Genomic DNA, 21,678 nt, shown 5'->3' with positions numbered 1-21,678 from the left:
CGCTCCCGTCTCCCTCCAAAACCACCATCCCGCGCTCCGCCACCCCCCACAGGGCTCTCCCGCCGCCGTGGGGCAGGGGGTGAAGGGATGGAGGCGATGGCGGGCTCCCGCCGACACCCCGGCCCGCCGCCCTGCCACCCGCAGGCGTTGCCCGCCCAGGGCCGTCTCCCCTCACAGCGGCGCCCAGCAGCGATCGCTGCCCCGGGAAGGAGGACACTGAGGGGCCGCGCGCGGACACCCACCCCCATGCTCTCCTCAGCTGCTTTCCTTCCAAAACGGTGCCGGGCGGGCAGCCCGCTCATTGCCCCGCTCCCCTCACACCGGCACTGCCGGGACCGGGACCGCCACCGCACCTTCCATCAGCACCACCACAACCACCGCAGTCTCCACCGCCATCCTTACCATCGTAACCACCGCTAGCCCTATTATCATCCCCACTGCCACCACAGCCGGCCCCGCCGCCCCTCCAACGCACCTCCGCTCCTACCGCCCGGGCCGCACTGCTCAGCTGGCGCCGGCGCCAAGTCCCTATATACCGCGGCCGGGCCCGCGCTGCGCATGTGCGAGGGCGGCAGACAGCTCCCCCGCCCGCCGCCCTCCCGCCGCCGGCGCCCTCGCCCCGCTCGCCCCGGCACCGCCCCTTCTCCGCGGGGCCGCCCCAGGCCCAGCGGCTCCCCTGCCCATCGTTGTGACGGGACACCCTGCGCCCCGAACCAGCTCCCTCGGCGGAGGCGTCCCAGGACAACGGCGGGCAGCGTCGGGTAGAGGGCTGTGACCGCTGCCGCCGCGCAGGGAGAGCCGCTCCGCTGCCCGTCGCCCGCCCCAGCCCCGCTGGCGGGATACCCCCAGCACCGCCACCCCGATCCGCTGCACCGAGCCCAAGCTCCGCGCCCCGCCGCGGGGGGGGAAGCTCCGCCGGCAGCCTCACGCGCAGCGCACGCCGCGCGCCCGGCAGGGCTCAGCCCGTCCCCCTCGGGGCGGGGCGCCGCCGGCTCCAGCCAATGGGAGCGCGCGGCCCCGCGACAACGTGCAGCGGGCGGTGGAATGTAAACACGGCCCAGCCGCGCGCGCCCTGCCGCGCCCCGCCCCCTCCGCGGCCTAGAGGGCGGGCCGGCTCCTCCCGCCCGCCGCAGGGCAGCGCTGGCCGGCCCGGCAAGGCGCGGGTGGGTGCGCGCTCCTCTCTGCGGCAGCAGCCTCCTGACCCACCCGCACCCCGCATGGCGGTGGGGCTGTCAGCCCGCTGCCCGTCACACGTCACCACGCAAGGTCGGCCTTCACCCAGCTGCGCCCCATTCAGGCACCCGGCTCTGCTGCGAGGGGCCCGCGCCTTTGTGTTCAAAACTTTCCCTCTCTCCCTCCATCTTTGCAAGCCCGTTTAACCACAGAGAAGTTCGTCCCAGCAGCCAACAGGCCTCTCCCAAGCACAGCCTCCGTGGTCCCCCATGGACGGCCCTGTCCCCTGCCCAGCAGCTCCCCACTCCTGTCAGCCAGGCCCATCACCATCCCTCAGGGTCTCACCGAGCCACAGGAGCACTCATCCTGACATCCCCCTCTCTATCCAGAGATGGTGCTGAAGCTCACCATGAGTGCCAGGCACACCTCCCAGTTACTATAACATCACTCAAGGATTGTGTGGAGTTTCTTAATAAACATATATCTAAATAAATCCACATTACCTCAAAAGCAAACAGACCATGTACTTAGCACTGCTTTGAGTACATGTTTTTCTCTGGAACACCCATATCAGGGCACAGATCCTCAACTCAGCACCCAGCCCCTGCAGCCATTTTGCTGACGGAAAACTGGTGCTTTCCCTCTCCTCTCTGGCTGCACAGAGCACACGTGCTGCAAAACAGCACGAAGAGAAGCCGCAGCTGCCTTCAAGTAAATCCACATCAGCTTTTTTTCACTTCTTTTTCTTTTCCCAAGTGTAATGCTATTAAAGAGTAAACATGGGTTTTACCTCCAAATATGTCATCTGGTAATTAAACACAGGACACATGATAATCAGGTTTTGGTGCTCACCTTATCGTTTTAAAGGGCAAAAGAAAAGGTAGCACAGCCCACCAAAGACAGATGTTACAGTAGGGTGGCTAGCTGCAGTTTAACAGGTCACAAGTTTTGGGCAGCAAGGGCCATCTCTCACCTGCAGGTGCTTACAGCACCTGATGGTCCAGGACAACGACTCCTGCAAACTTAAACAGGATGCACAACAGGTGGGCAAGATGGGCAATTGCAGCCACCTGGTCATGTCAGCACTGCAAAATGCCCATTCCAGTTCTTATCATGAAGGAAATCTGTTAGCTATGGCTCAAAATGCATATAGAGAAACCCCACAAATCACTGCCACCTCTAAAGAATCTTTGTCAACTCTATACTGCACCAGGTCATTTCAAGAGGTCTAGCTCATGTCATAGTCCTGGATGCCTGAATAAGACATGAGGTAGCTCTGTTAGTTCATCTCCATTGAAGTCCACCAGCAAGATACATCCTGCTGCCTGGAAGCGCATCTCCCACTCCACTGACTGCAGGGAGTGGGCAAACTTGACCGAAATCTAACTTCAGGCCTTCAGGCCCAGTTGCTGAAGTTGAAACCCTGCCATAGCCAACTTGTTAAAAAGAACTGGACCTTCACCAAGGGGCTAGCAAGAGTGAAGAGGCAAAGTATCCTTTCCCCTAAAAACTCTCCAGCCTTCACAGATGTTAAATTCTGGTTTGGTGGCAGCAGCACAGCGGTTTTGGTGTGGGAGGAATAAATCTTATGGCACACTGTGAGAATACTGCAAAGGGAATACTAGATAAAAATTGAATGGATCAGGTCTGCCACAATTAGGTCTCAGCACAAAGACTGTATGTATCCTGCTCGTTTCACCACACCTTTTGATGTGAGCTGCTACAGGTTACGAGCCACCATATCTGTGGTTTTGCCTCAGCAGCAGGAAATGTACCAGGTCCTGTGGGCACTCTCCTGCCAGCAGCTTCTCCCATAAATTTTCAGCAGTACAGAAAAAACCCCAGAATCCAATGTGTAATAATATCCTGCTGCAGACAATGAAATTATGATTTTAATGCAAGCAAATGAGCTGACCTTTTGATGTGGCAGTAATACTGAAGTGACTTAGTCCACACTGGGACACTTCCAAGTGAGCTAACACACAGTACATCCCCTTTCATTGTGTGGCTGCCTTCTTAGGGGGATAAGTGTAAAAGGGAGAAGATTTAAGCTTCTAAAAATACACTACAACTGCTAAGCAGTATTTGTGCTAGGATCTGACAAGTCCTTTCAGATTAGTCTAGTGGCTTTCTTTTTTCTCTTTTATTCCACCACTACACCCCACTCCCCCCAGTTATCACTTCTAGATATGCTCCAGAGAAGGTGTGAACCCCATTGGAAAGGTGGGAATGACAGGACATTCCTTACAAGTTTATATAGCTAAGGTTGCTTTTCATGGTTATCCGTTTATGGATCTTTCTGAAAGACCCCAGAATCTGTCAGAATCTACCTCTGAAGCTGTGAGGGTTGTCCAGTTACTGAGTGTGCTTAATATTGTCCTTCTCCCAGAGCTTCCGAATCCATCTGTTTTTTCCCAAAGAAAGGATCAGTATTCCATTATAAACATTTGCACATTGCTCCACTATGTTCCAGGCACAAAATAACATGGGATACTGCCCCCTATATTCCTACCTTGTTGCAGTAAATATTTCACTATGGTCATTCACCTGTGCTACTAGGCTTTGTCCTTTTGAGCCACAACCACATTGTCAAAGCTGTTCTATAACTTAGTTAAGGGAAAGGCCTGCTCCAGGACTTTTGTGTGGATGAGCCCATTGTTTTTAAGAGAAGCTTTAAGCTTATTTATTGCAGAATGGCTCCAGCTACATATCCCAAGACGAGTACCATTAAAGCTTCATACCCTTCCTCAAGGAAAATCCTTTGTTAGGAAGCTGCACCCTTCCCAGACTGTAATGTTTTTTAACATTGAACAGCATGGGATAACTTGAAACCTCAAGGTTTCAAAACCCTTATTGTCTATTAGAACCTATAATATTCTATTACCTTCCTGCTGTTTCATTTCAGAGACTTTTTCAAATAAGGCATAATCTAGTTTAACATGCATTAAGGAATATTTTTAAGACCTGACAAGATAGACTTATTTTGTGTTGGTTTTGTTTTTTTTCTCTGATTTGGTGGAGGTAGAGTCCATATTACAGTTATTAAGGATCTAATAGTTAAAATACAACACAGAGTGAACCTGTTGATCATAAGCATGTGAACATGTCTTTCTAAGCTCAATACCAGCAGCAGAGAGCATGGGCAACAACCAGCTGTTGATGAGAAGCCTCTATGACAATCAGATCAGGTTAAGACAACCAGTACTGAGAGCTATTTTTATAGTAAAGGAAGAAAACTCAAGTAGAAATCAAAAGTTAATTTCCAGAGCCAGACCTACAACAGTATAGCATGATACAAGGATTTCCTCTTTGACTTGAATTTTTCAAGGCATGCTTCTGAAGGGGAAGGGAGAAGCAAAAGGAGTGAGAGTTACCAACCTTTTAAGCCCATATTCAGAAGTAGATGCCATCGCTTCCCAGCAAACCAACCAATTGCATCCTTCTGGATCTTGTTAGTAGCCTTGCTCTTTCTTCTTTCTCAGCAGCAAGAAGTTTGGAATAAACATTTCTCATCCTGAAAGTCCTTTTACACAGAAGATGTTTTATCCATCTCTTATCAGAGACTTATATCCTTTCTTGTACATTTAAACACCCACTTTCAACACCCCAAACTGCAACACCTTTAAAGTACAATCCTTATGTAGCTCCCCTCTGTAGCTCAAAGAAATAACAAGACGCACCTTCCTCATGCTTTCCAGTGTTGCTTCTCCACTGGGCTGTAAAATGTGACACCTTTTGGACCAGGAGATACATAAGTAGGGGAAAAGAAGGAATCTCTGGTCACAGGAAAGAGCCATGTAGGACACAAGTAGGACAATAATACAGTACCTTTTTTAAACAAAACAGATTAACTTATCTTCACCATGACCTCCTAGGGTGGGCAGCATGGTAGGAGACACTTCTTCCCCCTGCTCCCAGGAAAAACAAGCAAGTGACTGTAGAGAAAAACCCTCTTCTCCCTGGGTCAGCTGCTGACCTATGAGTGTATGTGGTTCCTCATTCAGGTGACTCACATCACCTCATCAAACCTACAGCTGCTGGGCCCAGAGCTCAGAACTTTCTTTTCCAGGCATGCAGAGGTGAAAAGCATTTTATGCTGATGCTCCAGCTTCCAAGAACTGAAGCAAAAACCTTTTTGACACTTTTTTAATGCAACCTTTTCAACACCTTTCTAACACCTGTGGACTAAGGCTTTCTCCATAGACTAAGTCTTCTCTATGTTTAAAGCACGTTATGGATCTCTCCAAAGGAAAAGGTCATATGCAAGAGATAATAGCCCATCCCCAAATGACCACCACTAGTAAAGATGTGTGTCCTAATTCAGCTGTTTGGTGGTTTGTCACCAGCAAAATCTTCTCTCTCCTCCCTATTTAATACACATCTGTCTCCTATCCTCAGCCTCACACCACAAAGAACTAGAGCTGAAATTCACTGCTGGGAATAGACAAGGGGATATCTCTGCCCATGTCAGTCCCCCCTTTCTTAATTATGATCTTCTTTAATCACCTTGGAAGAATTGACAGCTGCTGGCCTTTATCTTACATACCCCAAAATCCTGAGGCCTCCCTCCTCTTTCTCACCTCATTTTCCCTCTACTGATTCTCTGCAAAGCCCAATTTCAGGAAATCCGTGATTCTTTCAGCACTCAGGCTGATTTTAAGGCATAATTATATTTCTTATTATATTGCCTGACTCAGTCATCTTGCTTGGACACAATAATGTGTGCAATCCAGGAGAAAGTACAGACTTTCTTGTCCCATGTCTGCAAGCTGAGATATGAAGTCTGCTCCTGGCCACTAGCCTAGTTTTGTTAGTCCTATCTGGGTTTTCTCTTTTGGCTATTATTCTTTTTCTTTAGCTTGCCTGTGAAATTACAATGTATTTATCTGCCTTGTTAAGGTATTTGAGTGTTCCACCTATCAATCTGTCCACAAAACCTTGTTAAAGTCAAGAGACTTTAACTTCTGAAGTGTTAGTTAACAGCATTAGCTCCAGGACATTATTCTCATGAAGAAAAACCCTGGCTGGGAAATAAATTTTGTACAGGTCCTGTTAAGCCTCAGTTCAGTCCCATTTACTCTAGACTGATCTATCATGACCACATTATGGGAACAATGGTGCTGCAGCAGCACTAGCCTGTTCTTTTGATGAGTCATATCTACATGTGTCAAAAGCCTGAATGCTGCTTGTAAGCATCACTCAGTAACAGAGGTGACAACATCTTGTGGTTATAAACAGGCACCAAAATTAGTGAGACAAAGAGAGCAGGTACTGAACGACTCCATGAGGAAACAGTGCCTCCATCAGTGCTAAGTATCAGAGAGAGCAGTAATTAGTATGCTAGCTTCATCAGAGATGTACAACGATTTATATAAACAGGAAGACTAGAATGTAAAGTGAGAACTTAAATCAATATGGTTACATTGATAGGAGCCTTTGCATGAACATTTTCACTTTGGCACAAGCAAGTTTAAGAAACTCTAGCTCATGATGTTTTGGAGAGTGTCCAACCTAAATTTAAAAAGCTGTGTTAAGTCTGATCTAAGCACCCCCAAGAGGAAAGCTATCAGCACAGCTATGTTAGGTTATCTGTATGGATATGATTGTACAGGCAAATGTTCTCCTGAAGAATACTGTACAGCTCTTGGCATAGACATGCTGCTTTGATAAATGTACAGGTCACACAATCTGCATTTGAAAGGGAAAGGTTGTACTCAGTGCTTGCTCTGGGAAGATGGATGCTTTGTTGCACAAATTCCTTTTCATCGCTGTCAGTTACATAGATCATTTTGTTGCCCAGTTTGTTCCATGGTGAGAATCAAGTCAGGGACTACTTGCAACAGCTCAGCCCATACAAGTCCATGGGGCCCAGCAGCCTGCATCCAACATGCTGAGAGAGCTGGCTGATGTCCTTGCAAGGTCACCTTCTATTATCTTTGAAATGCCACAGAGACGAAGGCACCCTGATAACCGGAGGGAAAAAAAAAAAGTCACATAGTTCCAGAAAAAGCCGAAAGAACAGCCAGAAGGCCACTGAGCCTATTTCATACATTTAAGTGAAATTCCCGATATTTCAGCTTGCACCCATTGCCTTTTGTCCTTTCACTGGGTAGTACTATAGGAAGAGTCTGGCTCTGTCTTCTTTACCACCCTTGTCAGGTGTTTATACACCTTGACAAGATCCAGCCCACATCCCTGAGCCTTTTCTTCTCCAGCCTAAAAAATCACAGCTCCCAGCCTCTCCCCATTATTTCAGTCTTCAATACCATTACCATCTCCATGGCCTCTTGCTGGATAGACTTCAGTATTTCCATATCTCTCTCATACTGGGGAGCTCAGCACTGGACACAGCATTCACATGTTTCAGTGACGCAGAGCAGAAGGGAAGGATCACCTCTCTCCACCTGCTGGCAACACTCTTCCTAATGCAGCCCAGGAAGCTTTTAGTTTTCGAGGCCACAAGGGTGCACTGATGGCTCATGATCAACTTGGTGTCCTCCAGGACCCCCAAGGCCTTTTCTGGCAAGGCACTTTCCAGCCAGTTTGCCTGGTGCCCGGGGTTATTTTTCCCTCCAGGTGCAAGACTCCGTATTTCCCTTTGCTGAACTCCATGCAGTTCCTGTCAGCCCATTTCTGCAGTCTGTCAAAGTCCTTCTGAATGGCAGCACAGCCCTTTGGTATATAGAGAACTTCTACTACCTCCTGCAGTCCTGCCGATTGCGCACTCTGCACCATGACCCAGGTCATTAATGAAGGTTGCAAGTGCAACAGTGCAAGATCCAATATTGATAGGGTACACCAGAAGCAACTGGCCTTCAGCTAGGCTTCATGCCACTGATCACAACCCTTTGAACACAGCAGTTCATCCAGTTCTCAATGCACCTGCACACCATAAGCAACTGGCCTTCAGCTAGGCTTCATGCCACTGATCACAACCCTTTGAACACAGCAGTTCATCCAGTTCTCAATGCACCTGCACACCATCTACTCACATGGTCTGTAACTCCTCAGTTTGGGGGATGCTATGAGGGACGTTATGTGGGACATTTAAAGCCTTGCTTAAGTCAAGAGAAACAACATCCACTGCTCTCCCCTCAAACACTGAGCCAGTCATCTAATTGTAGAAGGCTATCATGCATGCTTTACCCTGCATAAATCTATTCTGGCTACTCCTCATCATTTTCCTGTTCACCCTTGGAAATGGTTTCCAGAACTATTTGCTCCATCACCTTCCCAGAGACCAAGGTGAGGCCAACTGTCTTTTAGCTCTCCCTCTTCTTCTTGTCCTTTGCAGATAGGAAGGACATTTGCTTTCTTCCACCCCTCAGGAATCCTGTCCATTACTATAACCTTTAAGACAATTGAGAACAACTTCATAGTAACATCAACCAGCTCCTTCACCAGCCATGAATGTGTCCCATAGATCTGGGTATGTCCCATCTCTAAGCATTTAACTTAATCTTTCTTAACTAAGGGTTGATAGTCCTTGCTCTAGCCTTTCCCACTGGCCTCCTGGGCCTGCAGTTCCAAAGGCTGGTCTTACCAGTAGAAACCCAGGCAAACAAGACTGAGTACCTCAGCCTTCTCCCTGTCCCTTTGCCATGAGAACTCCTGCCCCGTTTAGAAGCAGGCCCGCATTTTCTCTGATCATCTTTTCGCAGCTGATATGCCCGAGGATTGCCTGTTGTCCTCCACACCCCCTGCCAGGTTCAGCTACAGACAGCTTGGAATTGGCTTCCCTAAATACATCCCTGAACATTTGCATAGGATGCTTATGTTCCCCACAGGTTACTAGTCCCTACGTCCACCTCTTGAACATTAATGTTTTGTGGTGGTGCACAGCTGGAGGATGATAGACAATGAGTATGAGTTGAAACAAGAGAAGTTCAGTCTAGATAAGCAAAAACCTTCCCCTTAGCCCTTGCACACTTGAAGTGGCAATGTGTTTTTATCTGGTCACCTGCAGCACTTCTGCATGTGGATCAGAAAACACAGCAGCTGGCGGAAGTGTGGAACACTACTTAAACATCATCACTTGATCAGCAATGCACAGTGATTCTCTGAACTTCTGTGCTAGAGGCAAACATTCTCTAGCTTGTACCTGTATAGTCAGTACTTGTATACTCAGTATAGTCAGTACTTGCACCTGCCACACCTGAACAAGGTGCTCAGGCATTTGGGTTAACTGATGTGCAATATAAAAGAACAGACTGACAATTTTTAATAGGCCATTTTTTATTGAGAGTTAAGATCATGTTTCCCACAATGTGCAGAATGCACTATGAAAACAAAATACAGAAGATCACTTTAGTAAATACACACTGGTTAAGCAATGCTACTTTTTGGCAAAGTGCTGTATCTTGTTGTTTTTCAGCTTGTGTTATAACTATTAAAAATAAGAGCCAGACATTCTTCCATATCAAAAGGACTGCTACAAATAGAGAAGTGGCTCTGGAGAGAAGCTGCCATATGTGCATAGACTGATGTACAGTATTAATCCTAACTGAAATGTCCCTTTTGAATCTTCAAGTTTGCTGTGTAGAAGGCACAGTTTAAAATGCAAATCTGTCTATTGACCAATACATACGAAAATACAGTTTCAGCAAGATTCATGAATATCAATCAATATAAGACAGTGCAAGGCCTCTGCTTTTTACAAGAACACACACTTTAATACAAGTCAAAAAACCATAAGAAGCCACACAGCTTGCTATTAAAACAGAAAAACAAATCTATTTGCCCAATAGCTCCAGGCACAAAATGGGGCTAGACCAACATAAATACGTAAACCACATTAACAAAAAGCCATTGATGCAGTACTATCTCACACAATAATATGGTGTCTAATATTACAAATTGAGAAGCACAGCTTTGTGCAACAAAATAGTTTATATCCTGAAAGATATAGGTTTTCATCACCAGAAAGTCATCTAGTAATGTAGTATAAAAAGATCAGTATCTCCCAATTCTAGGAGCAGTCTAAAGTTGCATTTACTTGCCTACTGAGAAGAACAGTCCAAGGCTCTCACTGTAATGCCTGGGAGCCTTATACTCTCAACTCCCATCTCCCTGTCAAGAGTTAAAAGATGACTTAACTCCTTCTAACACAGGGAGGTGGACACTCCATCTTCCTTCATTTCACTTTAAGAAAATTAAAGCTGAAGGAAAGTAGTTACTTTTATACAAAGAAAAAAAAAATACAGGAAAGAGAGGAATTTTCCTGAGCTAGGAAGTTGGCAGTGAGAAGGAAGTTTAAATTGGGCAAAAAGCTGGAGTGATAAAAGCAGACAATCTGAGGCAAGTAAGAGTATTCATGAACAGATGAGAGACTGGTGAAACCACAGCTATTTGCAAACCAGAATGTTTGGACCACAAAAGAATTGCTGTATGGACACAGACACATACTGCTGAAAACACTAACAAAAAATCCCTATTTTTGAAACTTACAATGTGACCAATCCTGTTTTCTTTCACTGTGTGTGTGAATTTAATGTACTTCAGGAAAAAAATAAAATAAAGGAGACTAGTGTAGCCAGGAAAGCACCTATTGCTTTCACACACTTAACTATCTGTGAGCATCCCCTTGCAACAATCTTAACTAACCCCAGTGAAGCAGCACATCTGCAGTGAAACAAAGGTTATAAGTGCTATTTCCTGTATACTAAGCATGTTCCACAACAATTCCAGCTGCAGAATGTGCAACAGTACCATTACATCAAGGTCAATCCAAGTTGTTAGGGTTTGGCTTCAATGAATTTGAAGCATTTGGCTGAATTTAAAATACTTCATAGGTCTAGAAAAATTCACATTACTGATCTAATTTTAAGGACTCCTCACATGACTCCTTATACTAGCTTCTGTATAAGGACTACTGGAAGACATTGTTGAATGTAATGTTAACACTTAAATGCCCTAGGCACTAAACACAAGTTAAAACCAGTAAGTCACATTAAGTACTGACAGAAAGGGGGATAAACCTACTGGTATTTCCCCTCTTTCTTCAGTGTAGATTTCTGCTTCCTCACCTCCATAAGCAGTTAGTCTACTTCCCAGATTGATCTATCAGGGCTCAGCATGCCACATGGCTGCGGTTAAGAAACAGGGTGTACTGAACAGGTGAACTTTGTGTTCTGGGTTTTTCAAGTGCCTGCCAACTTCCAAAACATTGTACAGCGTTCTTAAGAAAATTACTTGTTAGTTTTGAATGGCTTTTCTTTCCTGCTGCCCATGGAATTGCTATCCAGTTCTTCTGCCCCCAATGGGTTAAGGGAATAACACTGCCAATCTATCTCCATTTTTATACACCCTGTCATCTCTGTGTTTAGTTCTGCAAGACTGTTTTTCAGCATCCTCTCATCCCTGCCACACACTGCCCTTCATTTCCAGTCACAATTAACTTGGACTTAATTTCTAGAGAGAGAGAGAGAGAAGGGAGAAAATTTGAATAAGACCTTCCTTCTAGCTGCTTTTGAGCTACTCTAAGTATGAGACAATTTAACAGCAATTAGCAGCTCAGAAATAGCTATCCATCAGCCCGACTTCTTTAAAGAGCAGTCAGCTACTGATGGGATTAAAAGAAGTCAGTACACCATCCTTTTCCTCTAAGTAGACTAGAGAGTAAATGAAATGGGATAGGGTAAATACATCTTTTAAAGACAGAAAGAATAAAAGAAAGGGAATAAGAACCCAAACTGCACCAAGTAAAACCCAGTTCAGCTCTGTGTTGTGCATCTGCACTTAACCCATAGGCCCACTTTTCCTTCCACTCCACTGTGAGGTACTACATCTGTAACACCAGTGCCATAGCCTACTGCAACAATATTAGGGGGGGGACATTTAACCCTTTCTGATACCCATATCAAGTACCCAATACACCTACACAGACTCCACTAACACAAGTAGGTACTAGGCGATTTACATTAGACGTCCTTCTTGTAACAGTTCAGCATAGCTACCCACTGGCAGCTATAGTATGCCTTTGTTAGAAAGTAATCATATATGCTGAATATAGACAGATATACAAGCTGTCAAGTTCTGGTCATTAAAGAATACACCTAACCTCAAATTTTCTAACTCCACTTTGATTAACGTAAAATGTAACTGATTTCCATCTCAGTTAAGTGTCTTTAAAAGATCAACTAAGAACCCATCTATACATCATAGTTTATAAAACAGCACACAAACTACCTTAGTGATAGGCTTCCAAGACATTGATATTTAACATCAATGTTCAGGACTTACTGCAAGATGTTTGGAAATTTAGGTATCATTTTAAAAGAATGCAACTCTAGTTACAATTGTGTTGGAGGGATTGACAATCAGCTTCAGACTGACCACACTTACCTATGCATGGAAACAAGAGTAACCTAAAAAACAATTAGACCATAGATTAAAACCACAAGAGCCATCAGTAATTGAACTGACGCTGGCAAGGCTGGTGAACAAAGAGTCCATTGTGCTTGATTTGCCGAGAGTGGCAATCCCTGGTGAGGTTTTGGCGACGGAGACCATTTCTGTTGAGATAATGTCTTTCGTTATGTTCTTTTATCCAGTGGCTAGGACGAAAGCTCTTGTTTTTTTCCAGAAAAGCTGAACGAGTAGCAAGAGCTGTGACGTAGCAGTGAACACGCTGCCCTGTTTCATTTTGGGCTTCCAGTCTAGAAACGTAACAAGCAGGTATCAGCCATTACTGAGGAGCATTGGAAAGACATGCAAACTATACAGGGCAGAACAGGGACATCAACATCCAGCATTTCAAAGGAGCACTCTTATTCTACTGGACAGAGATTTGGGCTGAGGCGAGATCAAGCCAGGAAAGCCACACTGGTAAGCAATGTGTAGTGCTGCTAACTCACTTTTTGTGAGGGCACCACAATAGCCTTTGGACATCTGGTGTCTCATACCACTGAACCCTTCCTTCCCCACCCCACCTCCCTAAGCCCAGAATGCAACACTGATCAGAAATGTAAGGCAATGTGTGTCACACTGCTCCAGCCTTAGAAGACTTAGAGTTGCTCATGACGCAAAGTCTGGTTTAAGAAAAGTCATCTTGAACATAAGTGGTTCAGCCTGAAAACAGAAGCACACCAATAAAAGCATGTTTGGATTGCCAGCCACACAAATAAATCCAAACAATGTTTGTGCAGAGGAATGGGAAAGCTAGATCAGTTGTGACACACACAGGAAATAACTCAGAAAGATGGCTCTTCAACCAGCCCTTCAGATTTCATGAGCAGAAAGTCAGCAGTTTTGGGAAACGCTTTCTCCATCATGCACTAGTGAAAAACAAACCAGCAGCCTATGCAAGCAGGGACTGACATACTGAGAAAGGACTTCCCTACTTGACAGAACAATCACTGGTGTTTCCTGAACTTCCCAAGAAAAGCTAAAGATAGCCTGGCAGTTCTAAAAAGCAAAGCAAATCTGAAGTCTGAGCTCCACGCTGCTGTGAGACCAGCGGCACCAGAGTTGCTTGCCTTCTCTCTCCCCACCCAGGACACAGTCACTAGCTGTCAACTCAGTGGTGCCCAGAAAAGCTGCCTACAAGACCAGGAGCTTGCCAAGGCATGACCAAGAGGCCTCTTGGGAAGTCTGCTCGTCAGCTCTAGCATGACTACTCTAGAGTTTCTTTTGGAAGAGCTTAACTTTCAATTATCATATGATGTCTCTGGTCTGACAGGCCCATGGCAGACACCCTTATAGTCTTGCTCTTGAGGGGCTGCAGGTGCCTGGCAGAGAAGTGAGCTCTTCGGCTTCCCCAGGTCCTACACTGGAGCTAAATACTGTCAGCTCTTCTATGATTCTATGATTTTAAACACCCAAATCCACTTGCTTTTGGCTCCTTGGGTAACTTGACATTAACTGAAGCCTACAGACTCCAGAAGAGCCATGTGTGACATGCTGGTTTTCTCCTGTTCATTCACTGGATATTGTCCTAAACCTAACACTTGTAATATGAAGCAAGAAGTGAGCAAATAACACAGCACAAATCAATTCACAATGCCTTGTAAGTACTTTCTATGCAGATTACACCAGTTTAATTTTGATCAGTGCTGGAAGCGCAACTCCAAGTGAAACCCTTCTGGGGAGAGCTTAAAAAACTATGAAACCACACCAAACTTATTAGGATGGGAAAGATAGACCAGCTGTGACACACAGGAAATCATCCTTTATTTCCTAATCATGCCCTTGCTGCATGTTACTAGCTAGCAAAGAGCACCAACTGCTAATACAAAGTGGTGTTGTTTGTTATGGAAAAACATGACTAACCTGAAGAACACGGGGGAGTTTATACAACACGCTTTTGCTTCAAAAGGAATTTAAAAGGAACAAATAGATTTCCTCCTTTTGTAGAGGAAAAAAATGGTTTAAAATTGCTGGTTGAAGATATTTAAACTTTTTGCCCTCTTATCAAATGCCCTCCCAGCACCAGTTTGCAAAGGAACATTCTTCTACTTATCTTAAAGTGGAACTGGGATAGCAGAAGTGGTCTGAATTAGCTAAAAGGCCACATACTTTTTCAAAACATGGCATTTTGCTATCTTAGTGGTTGCCTTTGGTAGCCTGGCACTAGTGAGCCCTGAGAGAACAGGCCTAATGAGCCTGTTACTGTACTACTCCATCAATACTATCAAAACGTAATTTTAGAGGGGCTGTACCTAAAGCCAGATTGCTGCTACATACGTTCACTGCTGCACACCTGGCATCTCTTTTGCTAGAAAGCACACAGGTCCTGATAGTTGCACTACAGAGCCAGACCTCGCAAGACAAATTAAAGGCTTCAGACCCCATCCCAATTAATATTTAATTACTTTTTTCTGCACTTAGCATTTTGGCTTGTTAAAGCAGATGTAGTTAGGCTTGATCAAGTAACATCATTTGGCACAAAGGTTAGTCCTAAAAACCAGTATTGTTTTGGCAGACAAGGCTCTAGAGGAAGCAGCGTTGCTAGCAGCCTGATCAAACAAAAAGCACTGTCCCAAAACAGTAGTACTTACTGTGCCAGTGTGCCTTAAGCAGCTTTTCTTGGCCCTACAATGTTAAATGGTCAACCATTAAACCACTAGAGACTTCAAAACAGCTTCTGAAACTGCATTAGCAGTGTAATTGATGTCCCCAGTTTCTGTAGCCTACTTCGGCTTTAGACTTAAGTCTCACCCTGGTTCTGCCACCAAAAATAACGCATACAAAAGCCTAGATCCTCTGATGAAGCAACAGCACAGAATTCAGTGTGAAGAAACTTACCACACACCAGTTAAGTTCATCACACCTTTAGCTTCCTGACAAGTTAAAGCAGCATGACTGTACTGTATAATGTAAGAGAGCATTCTTCTCCAAAGGGATTTATACCAGTACCCCCAGTTCAAGTCACTGAGAAGTCAGTACCCAACTTTGTGTGTTACTATTCACTGCAAAACTGTCTTTCACTAGGGTAAGCCTCACAGCCTACAGCGCATTTGCAGATTCCTTCAGACCCTCCTTTTAAAAGCTGCTGTGTACTCCTAACTTCCCCCAGTTTAAGTTAAGCTTGACCCTTGATGCCTAACACCACAAGCTGCCATCACCAAATAACTGTACAAATCCCCATTCTAAGATGAATGGTATCAGTATTATACTTCAATATTATACATCAGCATGTCATCTCAAAGTCCTGTCTCTTTGAAGTACAAACTTTAAATATAGCAAGGAGCTGATCAGAAAAGTCCATGGGCATCTACCTACATCAGCTCTAGCACTACACTCATTTTCTCTTGCAGAAGAAAGCTTAGTATACTACAATTTATTTTTTAATTGTTTCTAAGGGTAACCATCAGATGTGACAAAAAGTCAGTCTTTGTTATTAACCAGGAAATCATAAAACGGCCAATTATTTCCAAATCAATGAACACATGGTCAAGTGTGGAGTCATAAAGTAAAGAAATACTCTATTTGTATATATCTATGTATGCTGTACTTGTATAGCTGCATATACTGGACAACTGAGAGCAGAGAAGCAGTGCATGGCAAACATGCCTCTGCAATAATTCCCCATGGCCAGATTTTTAGGACTCAAATAAGTACAACTTCTTACCTCACTAAAAGTAGAAGTTTGCAGCACACATTTTTACCTCAAGGGGAGCAAATTTTGTGGAGTATTTCAGTTTTCTTTGTTCCACAAGCAGCTTGTGGGAAAACTTAATCCTCTCCTAATCTACCACTAGGTTGAAGAATGAAAAAAAAAAACCAAACCAAACCAAATTCCCCTGTCAGGATAATTAAAGTAAAATTTTCCATCTCAGGAGGGACTGTTATGTAAAGTTCTGAAAAATACACATAGCCAGGAAGAGGGCAAGGTGCTTCCAAATCCATGTGATGAACTTTAACTGCCACCCGTTTTAACAGCACCAAAGTATATCCTGCCAGGGAATAATCAGGCTCCATAAATATTCCTTGCAGTGTCAAAACAGCAAACCCAACCGAATCCTGACACGGTCATCTTGTGTAACATTTTTCTAAGCAGGCAGGCAGCCCTGACCCTCCTACCCATCTTGCATAGTATTCATGCTTTATTCACCTGCTTGGAAATAAGCTGGAAAATTCAGTATTAAGTGTCTAAGCCGATCAAGTAGAAACCAGATATTTTCAGCAACAGAGCTCCCTGACAAATGAAGCTGGACATACCTCGGACTACCTGGGCTGTGAAACTCCTCATCTCCACACCCAGTCTCATTAAGGCTGTGACAGGTATTGTGGACAGCATACACAGACATGCTGGGATGCTCGATGAGGAGGTTCTCCATTGGACTGGTTTCCACTTTGATAGTGGTCAATCCACCTGCAGTAAAACATGGGGGAGGGGTAATAAACCAGCTCTCCTCCATGGGGCATGACTCAAACTGGATGAAGCAAGACTCGCTGGCCTCTGGAAAGTGTTCCAAGGGAGACGGTAAACAAGAGAAGGCGGGCGAGCCATCTGCGTCCGATGCTTCGGCGATGTCCGCTTCCTCCGCGGAGCAGTTAGTGCAAGTGTCTGCCATTAGTCAGAGTAGAGGAACCCATGGAGGTTGTTGACCGCAGGAGGTTGATAACAACATGGTTGCACAGAGTCAACAGTGGGATACAGAAAAAACAAAGAAACAGAAACAAACCCCTATTAGCACATACACAAGTTTTTGTATTTTTAGAAGTCAGGGGAGGGGCAAAGGCTGCTCCCTGATAAGCCATGCCAGACGTGCAACACAACTGTTATCAGCAAAGCAATACAATTGCATAGTAAGTCAAATATATTTTATCTGCACAAGTGGTTCTGCTGAAGCCTGTGTCATGCTTATAAACCTGACATACTTTTTCTCATCAGTTTACATAACATGTTTTAGTACATTTGGTTGGAAGACACCCTACACTAATCCACACTCATTTTATGCAGGTAAAGTTTCCTCCAAGCTACTGGTGTCTTTATAAGGAAGGAAGTAACAGCCAGAGCAGAACAAAGGCAGAGCTTACATTTGACAGACATCTTACCTATAAAGTCAACCAGAATCCACTCGTCATCTTCTTTCTCACTGAATTCTGGCTCTTGGCTGGACAGGCTATCAATCTCTCCCATGAGCATGTTATTTAACCTCTGGAACATTACTAAGGCAGGAACAAGACTTTGGCTGGTAGGTCTTTATATCCAAGGTTCAAGGCACAGCTCACACTGTACTAGCAGAGTGGCATAGACTTGAGATTAAAGTGCATAGATGTTTTATCAACTTAGGTACAGGACATGCAGAGGCATGTCTGGTCAACAGTTTATGTGAAACCTGCAAAAAAAAAACCAAACACCAATGACAAGGGTCTTAATGACAAAGCAACAGGTAACACCCCTAGGGAACAAACTAAAAGCCCTCTTTTTAGTGCAGTCTGAGGTACTAGTAAGCATTTTTGCCTACGAGGAAGGCAGCTTCACTGGCATTCACCATACCCTCCCCAGATTCATACAGGAAAAGCCTAAGTCTGTCCTTGGAGCTGAGCACCTTCCTCTTGATTCTCCTCCCTGAGCAAAGGTCTGCTCAGGTTTTAGTTCCCACCTTCTGTTATGGGAGGAGAGGACTATATGCTATATGCTCACTGCATAGGTGCTCCCTCAGCTCCCTGCCTGTCTTCCTCACAGTCAGAGAGATGCAAAGGGCACCTGCTTTCTTCTCTAGACAACACATCTCCTCCATTGACACAGCCTCACACCTTGTCCAGGGACTCCTGTGAGGGCTCTCAGAGGTGCCCAAGGCAGTGTTTCTTCTCTCCCATCTCACACAGTTCAGGGACACTGCCTACAAGTTAACACAGTAGGAAGGCATGTCCCACCTTCACTGAGTAGTGTACTGTTCAAAGTACACCACGTAGTTACCAGTGTGATCATTTTCACTGCAAGCGCCCAACTAGTTATGTATGGTAAGCCTATAACACAGAAAAGTAACCTGTATACTTAATTATCTACATGTAATTAGTCACCATAAGCCTGAACTCTACATTTGGCAGTTAAGATGAAAAATCCCATCAGTACAAGAAGCTGAATATTCAAGCATGCAGATCTGCACGCTTACAGCCTTTGAATATTTATGCGTGAGCCAACAAATAGAAGCCATTAAAGTACCTGAAAAAGTAAACACTGTACATGAAAAATATTCACTGATTTAACTACAATTCCAGTATAGAAATATTTGAATTACTACAGCATGTCAAATTATTACACATTAAACACCTGCTTAATAATTAAATAGGGAAGATACACATGCAAGAGGGCATGAATGTCTGCACTCAGAAAAGGAGTAAGACACACTATACTAGACAAACCCAGCTAAGATACAACTCACAAAGAGTATTATTTAAGGCCAGCACATCCTGCTTCATCCTATAACTCTCAGGCCACACCAAAGGATCATTTTGACCTTCTACACCACATTACCCCAGGACACCAGACTCCATTACCTACTTGTTCAATGCAAAGACAAGCACCACCTGCTCCACATAGTACTGCTCCTGTAGACATTTACAAGCTACCTCTTCATTCAAACAGCACAAAAGGATAGGGGTGGCATTCAGAGTAGTCTTCAGAAGCAATGTGAAAAGGTACAGTGTAACTCAGGAAGTTATGCACTCCAGCTTTTCAACAGGATAATGCAAGACTAGGAACAACTGGCTCAGATGCAGTAGAGATTAAAGGCTGCCTTTTCAGGACCACACTTGAACATGAGCCATCTGGGCTCTCTAAGACAGCCACAAGAAAAATCAAAAGTGTAAAGAAAAATGATAAAGTTCAAAAAATAGGCTCAAAAAAGAGAAGGAGAAATTGAAAATAGTCAATTATGTGAAGAAAAAGGCAAACATTTATTCCCTTCTTCTACATTCACAGCAAGCAGAAGTGGCATTTAGCTACAGTGAAGTTCAATTTTCAGTGGTTACTAGCCAGAAATGCTTTTAACCATTAAGGTTGCTAAGCTCTGGGTGGGTTACCCAAGGAAACGCCAAATGCCCAGTGTTCCCAAGCATCTTCTTGGGAAGGCTTGAGAGCCTCAGTTACAGTCAGAACTTGCCATGGATAAGGATATGGACTCCAAGTGGAAGCTTAAAGCCTACAGCTTTCCAGTTACCTTCCACATCTATTCCTATCTCTTTTTTGGCACTATGCCCAGGAACAAAAAAGTTCAGTTTTTCTTTAGGCTGACTAGCAAGCCATGGCGTAACTGCTGACCAGCGCTGGTGATGCCTCTTTCTTAGGCCAAGGCTGGAAATCACCTTCATGCAGAAGCTGCCTTTTTGTTCTGTGCACAGAGTGGAGCAAGACAAGAACTCACACTCCTAAATTAAGGCTCCACAGGCATCATAACAACATGAAATAATTAACCTCTAACAAGCAAGAGGCCGCTGTTCCTGTTCCACAATTCCCTATAGTGGAATTGTTCCTGAGAACATAAGCTAAACAAACCACAGCTTGACCCATAAATGTCTTTCTGTAGATCACAAGCAGTTTGTCCAATCTCCTCCTTCCGCCACTCCAAGGAGGATCCATAAAACCCATCTGAATCATTTAGAAACTGGTTGATGTTCCCACATCCTTTTGGACAAGTGCCCTTAGCAATGCCACACTTGCATGCTATTGCACAAGCCAGACGAGGACCAAGCAGGAACGCTGTTATCAAGGGGAGGCAAATGAGGCAGAGGCCCACAGAGAGGTACACTGGCTGTTAGAGAGGAACGATCAGCGGCAAGAAAATATGGGACCAGGAACAGCTGACTCAGCCACAGTCGGGATGAAAAGGATGTTAGAGGTAACACATCCAGTGCACGTTAATATTACGTTGCACTAAAAAAAAAAAAAAAAACCAAACAAAAAAAACACTCAAACCCACTTTTTTCTTTCTGCCCAGCAGAGGAGATGGGGCGCATGCCAAGCAAAAAAGAAACGAAAATAAGACACTCCCTGAAGCGTCCGCTGCAGTTCCTGGCTGCCGCGCCGCCCGGTGCCTTCCCCACGGCCGGTTCATGCCGCCAGGAGGCTCCCACAAGCCGCTTTCGGAGGAGTCAACGGGTGCTACAGGCTTGGGAACAGAGGGACTGGAGTAGATAAACCACTTATTAATGCTGTAGTTAAAGATGGAAATTAATTAGTAATTAAATAGGCACCATCTTGACTTATGGAGGGGTTTGAGTAGAAAGGGGTTTGCGAAGATCATCCAGTTCCAACCCCCTGGCATGGGCATGGACACCTTCCCTAGACCAGGTTGCTCCAAGCCCCATCCAACCTGGCCTTGAACACTGCCAGGGATGGGGCAGGCACAGCTTCTCTGGGCACCCCGTGCCAGTGCCTCACCACCCTCACAGTAAAGAATTTCTTCCTAATATCTAATGTACATCTGCCCTCTTCTAGTTTAAACCCATTACCCCCTTGTCCTATCCCTACATACCCTTGTAAAAAGTCCCTCTCCAGATTTCTTCTAGGCCCCCTTTAGGCACTGGAAGGTGCTCTAAGGTCCCCCCAGAGCCTTCTCTTCTCCAGGCTGAACAACCCCAACTCTCTCACCCTGTCTTCATAAGTAAAGTGTTGTAGCTCCTGTGATCATCCTTGTGGCCTTCTCTGGACTCGATCCAACAGGTCCTTGTCCTTATTGTGTTGGCTCCCCAGAGCTGGACTCAGGACTGCAGGTCCAGTAGGCTGAAGCCTGTTAGTTGACCTGTAAAGATTCCAAGTCAGACTTCTGAAGTCCTGGAAGACTTGTGCATTAGGTCACTTACCCCATCCACTCCCTGTTTTTCTTTAAGGAAAAGACAAGAGGCAATGAACAATGAACATAAATGCAGCGCTCTTTGGAGTGATGAGCAGCTAATAAGGAAGGAATTTCCAGGCAGTGAAATTACAGTCCAGAAGAGCTGGTGTAGCTGTGCTGCACACCTTCAGTCACTTAATATAACTCTGAATACATCAGAGTGTTAATATTGTTGCTTCAGACTGCAGCAAATGCTGTTTAGGAAAATACCTGTGTCCTC

The 21,678-nt window shown here is 45.0% G+C and overlaps 2 protein-coding genes across 5 annotated transcripts in view; both read right to left on the bottom strand.

Annotated features, from left to right (window-relative positions):
* The window catches only part of CCNE2 (cyclin E2), a 340,944-nt gene that overhangs the window by 14,077 nt on the left and 305,189 nt on the right, over positions 1 to 21,678 (bottom strand). Inside the window, exon 1 of one of the 3 annotated variants that reach the window (XM_062604608.1) lies at positions 476 to 630. The exons of 1 other annotated variant lie outside the window; for it this stretch is intronic. The gene's annotated coding sequence lies outside the window, so the exon portion shown is untranslated. Of the gene's footprint in view, positions 1 to 475; positions 631 to 21,678 lie in introns of those variants that run through there. One more of the 3 variants, XM_062604611.1, reaches the window with a different exon arrangement.
* TP53INP1 (tumor protein p53 inducible nuclear protein 1) lies at positions 9,391 to 20,493 on the bottom strand. Of its 2 annotated transcripts, XM_062604588.1 has the most exons (4): positions 17,674 to 20,493; positions 16,834 to 17,182; positions 15,171 to 15,204; positions 12,668 to 12,830 (listed from the first exon to the last, which is right to left on the bottom strand). In XM_062604588.1, the coding sequence occupies exons 1-4, from the start codon at positions 17,783 to 17,785 to the stop codon at positions 12,813 to 12,815; spliced, it is 513 nt and encodes a 170-aa protein (XP_062460572.1). In that variant the 5' UTR covers positions 17,786 to 20,493; the 3' UTR covers positions 12,668 to 12,812. The 2 variants fall into 2 exon arrangements, with proteins under 2 accessions (XP_062460571.1, XP_062460572.1); XM_062604587.1 differs by lacking the exon at positions 15,171 to 15,204 and having other exon boundaries at positions 9,391 to 12,830; positions 17,674 to 18,863.

The sequence above is a fragment of the Pezoporus occidentalis genome, unplaced genomic scaffold (genome assembly GCF_034315485.1).
Source record: "Pezoporus occidentalis ecotype Australia unplaced genomic scaffold, CSIRO_AGI_Poc_V1 ctg87, whole genome shotgun sequence".
Taxonomy (NCBI): domain Eukaryota; kingdom Metazoa; phylum Chordata; class Aves; order Psittaciformes; family Psittacidae; genus Pezoporus; species Pezoporus occidentalis.
This window is presented reverse-complemented; position numbering and strand designations above follow the sequence as displayed.